This window comes from Mastacembelus armatus, chromosome 19 (genome assembly GCF_900324485.2).
Source record: "Mastacembelus armatus chromosome 19, fMasArm1.2, whole genome shotgun sequence".
In the NCBI taxonomy this organism is placed as follows: domain Eukaryota; kingdom Metazoa; phylum Chordata; class Actinopteri; order Synbranchiformes; family Mastacembelidae; genus Mastacembelus; species Mastacembelus armatus.
Window position 1 is genome coordinate 10,928,056 of NC_046651.1, and position 7,988 is coordinate 10,936,043.

General features: G+C 40.1%; 1 protein-coding gene across 1 annotated transcript; it reads left to right on the forward strand.

The window, feature by feature from the left end:
- The first annotated feature begins 581 nt into the window (after positions 1–581).
- Positions 582–6,161, forward strand: pgap3 (post-GPI attachment to proteins phospholipase 3). The gene is made up of 8 exons (XM_026315373.1): positions 582–1,002; positions 1,509–1,606; positions 1,881–2,033; positions 2,134–2,196; positions 2,797–2,858; positions 3,165–3,301; positions 3,597–3,801; positions 3,983–6,161. Exons 1-8 carry the CDS (start codon positions 732–734, stop codon positions 4,044–4,046), a joined length of 1,053 nt encoding a protein of 350 aa, XP_026171158.1. The 5' UTR covers positions 582–731; the 3' UTR covers positions 4,047–6,161.
- Positions 6,162–7,988: the final 1,827 nt, after the last annotated feature.

Here is a 7,988-nt window from a genome sequence, read left to right on the forward strand (position 1 = left end):
AATAAAAAATATCAAATAAATAAGTATGAAATAATTATAAAAATAAATTCAGTAAAAATTCTCCATGAACAACTGAAGCAAAATCAACATAATAAAAAATCTTATTCCAGTCCATTTGTATAAAAAACTGAACATTATACATTTCATAAAAGAGGATCTACTGCAGGACTATTGTATTAGACTAACTTGGTTTTTCTCTGGTGTAAAGGTCTGCAATATGCAAAAAATTCTATGCGCCATAAAAGTTATACTGTAGGCCTGGATGTCCTGTACAGAATCAATAGCTCAACAAATCACGTGATCTAGTGACGTTCAACCCCAACAGGATGTAAAATCAAATACGGCAAAACGTTCTGCCTTCAAAATAAAAGTACAACATATCACCCGTAAAAATGTCGCTAACCAATCAATAAAATACGTAAGCTAACAAAACAGGAATTGTTTCCCGATGTCAATCGGAAACCTTTGACTCAAGACAGAGGAGTATAATAGCTATAATTCGATGATTTATCGCTCAAACCAAAGGTTTCAAGCAAACGTCGATCAGTTCTTGTTTTATTTTGGAAAAGGGTAGCAGGAAACGTCGTGTGAATGTGAAAGTGATCGTGATCAGAGGCCAGGCAGCAGTGGATATACACTATTCAAACTGTAAAACATTTCAGCCCCGGACTGTTACCACAGACCAGGAATGGCCCTTTGGTAATGAGGACCGTAGGCTGCGGAAGCCATCGATGCCGCTGTCGTCCTGTCGTGCCTTTGTGAGTCCTAACGGGCCGAGACCCACCGCCATGGCCTCGGTGTTTCGCCGCTGCACATCTGTCAGACTTCCCACACTGGCCACGGTCCTGCTGCTGCTCGCCTCGGTCACCACCGTACGGTCCTCTCAGGGCGACAAGGAGCCGGTTTACCGAGAGTGTGTGAAGCAGTGTGTCCAGACCAACTGCACCGGAGCTCGGCTGCGGGGGTTTCAGTCAGCCCAGCCGCACTACATGGCCCTGACAGGTGAGCTGCTGCTATTCCTGGCAGGTAACAGTGAAGATAAGCTAAGTCAGCTTAGGTTTGTCTTCAATGTACATTCACTGTAACAGTTCTGAGAGCTGAAAGCCAGTTTTTCTGGCAGAACAAGGTGTCACAAAAGGCTTTTTATAACCCCACCCTCAGTGCATCATTGCACTTGTATGAAGTGGCTGTGTGAGGTTTAATAGCTATAACAAATGGACTGTTATTGGCTGCCATCTATCCAGATATGTAAAAGTTTTAATAAGAGTAAGAAATTGATAAAGGTCTTTGTTATTAATGGTTTCTGGATGTATTTCACTGTATCACTTGATTGTCAGTAAAGCAAACTGAGCTAGATTTGAAATGTTTAGTTTATTATTTGACTAGTTGGTCTAAAACAAATAAAAGTAAATAGCAATTTGAAGGTCTCACCTTGAACTTTTGATATTTTCCAGACTAAATGCCAGGTTTGTCCTCTGAGACCCTGTTTCTTTCTTCTCATGTTCCAGGTTGGACATGTCGTGACGACTGTCGCTATCAGTGCATGTGGACCACCGTGGGCCTTTACCAGGCTGAGGGGTACAGAGTCCCACAGTTCCATGGGAAGGTTTGTACTTCTTACCAAGTCCTGTTTGTGTATCATGCTGAGCTTCATCACAAAGTCTTAATACAAAGTTATTCTGTATCGGAGAGGATGGTAGACTCTACAAAATTCACATCCTGCTCACTTTAATTGGTATATTGACATACGTTGGTATATTAATAATTTGGAAAGGTTATATTTCAGACCTCTGGACAAAACTCTCTAGGTGCTCCAAATAACCAATTTGAGTCAAATTTTGTGAAATTATGAAAGACACTGTATATTTTATTTCTCACAGTGGCCATTCACACGCTTCCTGTGTTTCGAGGAGCCGGCGTCTGCCCTGGCCTCTCTGCTTAATGGCCTGGCTTGTCTTCTCATGCTGCTGCGCTATCGGAGCACTGTGCCACGCCAGAGTCCCATGTACCACACCATCAACGCCTTCTCTTTGGTCAGTCAAATCCACACATAAGTACACCAATTCTACCATGAGTTTATAGTGTCTTGTCAAATATTAGGCATATAACAAGACTCTGTATGTGTTTTTCTAGGTATCTCTTAATGCCTGGTTCTGGTCCACAGTGTTTCACACCCGGGACACCTATCTCACCGAGGTAATAGTTTGTCTGTCATCTTGAATTGTCAGTAAGTGATTTGTGTTCACTTGAGGACAAATAACAAGGGGAGTGGAAAAGGCTTAATAAAATTTTATGACAAAGTTGCACCCACAGCAGAAACAGAGCAACATGGGTAACTTTTTGGAGTTTTCTTTCTCTCCATTTGTAAAATTGATATCTTACCCTACAGCATCTAGGTTATTTCGGAGAGAATATATCTGTTCAGTCAGCTTGTGAGCCGACAGCATCTGCTCACTGTTTATATGGGGGGAGACTGAGAGCTGCTGAGACTCAAAATGCAGACTAGTGAACTAAAACAATGAGCTGAGAGCAGCTAAAAGCAGCTTTTGTACATCACAGGGAATCAATGGAGTCAACGCTAAAACAAATACCATGTGCTTTGTTGTACGCCAGAGTCAAACTGCTAAAATATCTCTCCAACTATTTCTTTTCTTGAAGCTAATCAATGACCTCCTCATGCCATTATGGACAGACCTCCATCTTTTGTAACATCCAACAGGCACAAGGTTTTTTTTCTCTTGATCTTTGATATTGATTTCTGTTGTCTGTAAATGTATTTGCATTTGTCTCTTTTAGAAAATGGATTATTTCTGTGCAACAGCTGTCATTCTTTACTCTATCTACCTGTGCTGTGTCAGGTAAGTTCCGAAACAGGTGTTTCACATGCCTTGCAAATACATTCAAGTTGGAAAACATGATCACATTCAACTCTGCTAATCATTGACCATTGTTAACATTCCCATCTGCTGTTTCCTTGAACGACGTTTAGATATTTGTGATAGTTTGTGAATATTCACTTCAACAGAAGCCACTAATAATGTTAATAAGGCCATAAACCTTGAGAAAATTGGTGCTTGGATATTAAGATTAATATAATGTTTTACTGGAACACTTTCTGTTGCTCGATTATTTCTGTTCACACTGCCCCCCCCCCCCTTTGATAGAACGTTGGGTCTGAGGCGACCTGGTGTGTCCAGCATGGTGGGAGTCCTGCTCATCTTGGCCTTTACCTCGCATGTGTCCTACTTGACCTTTGTCAGTTTTGACTACGGGTACAACATGGCTGCTAACGCCACCATCGGTACAGCAGATCCGTAAATATTGCATTTAAGCTCATGTTTGGTTGGTCATGACAGCAGATCCATAATAATTATGTTATTGTATTATGTTATGTCTGCAGGTAGCATAGTTTATATTGTATCATGCCTTCAAAATGTCAGTGGTTTACAACTGAATCTCATCACTTTTCTTGTGTTAGTGTATTTACTGTCAACTTGTCTATTCGTCTAGGCTCCCCTCTTCTCACTTCATTATCTATTGCCATATTTCTATCACACGGCTATTCCTCTGCTCCATATTCCTCTCTCTCTTTCCAGGTATGGTGAACCTCCTGTGGTGGCTATGTTGGTGCTGGCAGAACCGACGGACCCTGCCGTACTGGTGGAAGTGCGGACTGGTGGTGCTGCTGCTGCACGGCCTGGCCCTGCTGGAGCTGCTGGACTTCCCCCCACTGCTCTGGGTCTTGGATGCTCACGCTGTGTGGCACCTTAGCACCATCCCAGTGCACTTCCTTTTCTACAGGTTCGTCCACTTACTGTTTTTTTTTTTTTACCTTTAGTGAAGAGATGCATTTAAGACAGTGCCAAAAAGAAAAGAGACAAATTTTGAATGAATGAAAATGTGAGATAAAATGTTACTTTATGAGGAAGGAGAGAATAAAAAGGACTATTTAAACCTGTTAAATGGTCCTTATTTTCCACAGTTTCCTGATAGATGACAGCCTCTACTTACTAAACACAGAGAAGATGGGTGTTAAAGTTGAGTAGGAGCAGATCATCACCGCTTCACCACGCCTACGCCCTTGCACCCCTCCAATCAGGGCAGCCGGACACCTGAACATGGAAGTAGCTCAGCCTCTCAGATGATATGCATGGCACCACAATGACTTTGATCAAAGTAGACTTTGTTTACATTTATGTTGTTTGAGTCATGTATTTATTTGAGGGTAAATCCTCTCTCTCTCTGTTCATGTTTAAATCTGACATCACTTACTTATCTTTTCCATTCTTTTGCTATTTATCATAACTGCAAAACAGGACAAGCAAGAAAGTTTTATATTTGACCACATCAGAAACACATTTTGAAGCTTCCTACTTTGATAACTAGGGTGTACATCCTGTCTCTTTTGACTCTGCTACTTCTGAAATTGATCTCTTGAACCCATAATTTGACATTCAGTGGAGATCCCTCTCACCAGCCTCGTGGAAGTTCAACATGCGTAGCTTTGGACAAACAATTTGCTGTGGCTGACAATAGAGGGCACCAAATTCCTTGCCAGGGTATCATTAACCTGCTCTGTGTGGTGCAGCATGTGTCAGGATCCATCTGTGCCAAAAGTAGACTGGTGCACCCAGAGAGGTGCCCCTTGTAAATGGGTAGGAGGGGGCAGCAGTGGATTGTTCCAGAGAGAGGTGGAAGGGGTTTATGTTTGGAGGCCATTTTAGCTGACTGTGTGTGTTTTCTCTTTTTTTTTGTTCACTATCACACCTTTATTTTTGTGCCTCTGTTGTTTCCACTTCTGCTTTTGTTTCTTCATTCTCATCATTTCAGATTTTTTATTTTGTTTTCTATCTGCTGCTTAAGTTGTTTTTTTATTGTTGACCAATTTGTGCTTTGTTTTGATGACAGTTTGACTTCATTTACTTGATTTAGAATTTGGGTTGGCTTATCCTGATCGTAAAATGGAAATATTATTTGCACTCACCTGGAATGCCTTTTTAGTGTGAGGTAAACGAGAAAATGATTGAGGTGGGAGATAAAAGCAATGCAACAGTAAGCTGCAGTAAGTGGGGCTTTTTTTTTTTTTTACATCAAGAGTTTCTAATATTCTGTGATTAGGTGGTGTGTTTGTGTGTGTGTGTGTGTGTGTGTGTGTGTGTGTGTGTGTGTGTGTGTGTGTGTGAGAGAATGTTTGACACCCATTATTTTGATTTGGTTGCTTTTTTTCCTGTAATATTCCCAAGAATTACCCACAAACAACCCTCCATACCATAACCCACCTGTACACATGAACACATTTCTGTTTTTGTATTTTTTTCCTCTCACCAAAAACATTGAATTCATACCATGTATGTCTTTGCCCCTCAGTGTCCCTTCCATATGTGCACTTTAGGGATTTACATGTTTTGGGGTGAAATTCTGCCCATGCCTTTGTATTTCTGGATGAGAATGTGAATAATGACTTGTATGTGTGTACAGATTGCCTTGACTCAACATTGTGTTGTTATTGTGTTCATGGACTGAATCACCGTCTGTATATGTGTGAGAAAAGGCTAGGTGCTTTTGTAAATGTACTAATTAGTGAGTATGTATATACTGGCCTGTGATGGGGTGGGGAAGAGAGGAGACAAAAGACATAGAGAGGTTGTCATACCTCTGGATGGCAAAAAAAAACATCCTGAAATGCCCAGTGATATTTGCTCCATATGACAAGAAACAATATATCAATTTGTTTATATATAATATAGTGTATATTGGATTATGATCATATTATGATTTACTACTGACATTCATGAAATGGTGTCAGGGGCCCAGTTATATCAATATGCATCTAAAAGGCAAAACATGAAATGCCCTTTTGATTAATATCATAGCTTTATCAAAACTATAAGTCCATGTCAACTGAGGAAATAACTTGATGAACCATTTCATTGTTATCTGCTAATTCATCAAAAAACAAACTCCATGTTTTGCTCTGTAAATTGTTCCATTGCTCATTTGCTTCTTTCTTACTGATGATTGTCACTCATCTGCTGCCCCCCGCCTGCTGCCCTGTGCACCACAACCTCCCACCTCTCCCACTGAGGGCACTTTCTTCCACCTCACACCCAGTATTTGACCAAAAAATGAATCTGAAACAAATAAAAGTGTTCTTAACAAGGGAAGTAGTTATACTATGTGTGTGCCCCCCCTTCCCTTTTTTGACTAATTGTGATTCACATTAATTATTAGTTTTTAGGGTTCCTCCAAATATATATATATATATATATATATTTATTTATTTATTTTTTTTACATACCAAAAGAGACTGATAACTTTGACTTTTTATTCTGTATTCTGATATTCTGTACTCCAGGATGTGGTAAATAGACACAGCCACCATTGAAAAACAACTTCCTAAGAGCTCTCATACCTTACCTCATAGCCAACAGAGAACTGATCCTAAATCACCACAATCTCTGGACTGCATCAACAAAACAAAATCTGCATTGCACAATCTTGTACACCTTTCACTGTCAACATGAGTCTATAGTATTTTAACAACTTAACATTCACTTCAAAATACCAGCAATGAGCAAATTAGCCTGACCCCAATCTGCATTTCTTTAGACTGTGGGAAGAAGCTGATGTACAAAACCCACTAAGTCCCAGGGAGAACATGCAAACACCCCACAGGAAGACCCCAGGGTAGTAGTAGCAACAATAGCTCTCAAATAAATATGGTGGAATTTAAAAATATGTTTCCTATGAAATGTAAGTGAATGCCTACAATGCAACTTTATGGATGGTCTTTAACTGTACTTGAGTATAATACTTAAATAAATGGACCTTATGGAATTAGTTACATCATGTGTCTAGGACAGAAAAAGTGATGCCAAAGTAAGTGAAATGTATTGTCTATGGTTCTGCCTGCACCTCTTTTACTGCAGTCTGAAGGTCCTGCTGACCTTGTACCATTTGTGTCTGTATTATATGCACAGGGTCTTTGCAGGCTGCTATTATGCCTCTGAATATCACCAACAGAAGTTCCTGTAGGCCTGTATTTGTTATGCCTCTTGATCTAAGTAAGGAAATAAGGCTGTGAGATGACGTTCATTGTCCACAACAAGCCTTTCTTAATGTAGGCACCTTACATTTTGCCCCTGGTGTCTACATAGTGTTTCTCACCCACTTTCTAGCCTCGCTTTTCATTTTATGAACCCCCCAATGAATATTAATATTTTTCCCAGATAAATGGCCCTGACTGTTGGGCCATGTTTTGTATTTGCTTAACTGGCTTCCAAATACATACTTTTATTGCTAATATTTCCACAGAGCCAATAAACTTAATCCAAGATTTTATGCTTGTGAACTTCTCAGAAAATATTAATTTTAGCATTTATAGCTGAGAACTTTTTTCATCCAAAGGCCTGTTTTGGCTCTGTCCAGTTGAGGCCTCAGCTGTTGAAAATTGGCTTATTTTTGTGGGAACCAAACATTTGAGCAGGACCAGGACAGCCAAACCTTGACTGGGACTTGTGTTCTGTCTGGCTCAGTGAGTAGCTTTTTGTTTTTTTCCTGATAGCTCTGTGCAGTAGGTTGGACTCTGACCCTGGCTGCTGTGGGTGGGGAGAGTGGATAGATTGGGATGAATAGAGTTTATTCTTCCTCCTTCAACTCCTGATTTGTGTCCGTGACGCGAAGGCCATGAGAAAAGTGAAAGAAATATGAAGATGCTCCAAGTCGGTAAAATGCAAATAGTATCCCTTTTATGATTTAAAGGGTGCACAAAAATGCAATGGTAAAGAAAGCTGAACTAATATATCCATAATGACGCGTGCATACATAGAAATCATCAAATTTATTAGTACCACATACAGAGGCCTGATGAAAGTCAGATTAATTCTGGCTTCATTCTGGGTATGACTTGGCCTGGATGTTATAGCGTCATTAATAAATAATTAGTAAAGTCATAACTTCATAGATTAGTCATAGATGGCTGTTTTTAA

Coding starts and splice junctions, on each gene's coding strand:
- pgap3 (XM_026315373.1), top strand. CDS start 732: ATGCCGCTGTCGTCCTGTCGTGCCTTTGTGAGTCCTAACGGGCCGAGA. Junction 1,003..1,508: donor GCACTACATGGCCCTGACAG/GTGAGCTGCTGC, acceptor CTCATGTTCCAG/GTTGGACATGTCGTGACGAC. Junction 2,859..3,164: donor ATCTACCTGTGCTGTGTCAG/GTAAGTTCCGAA, acceptor CCCCTTTGATAG/AACGTTGGGTCTGAGGCGAC.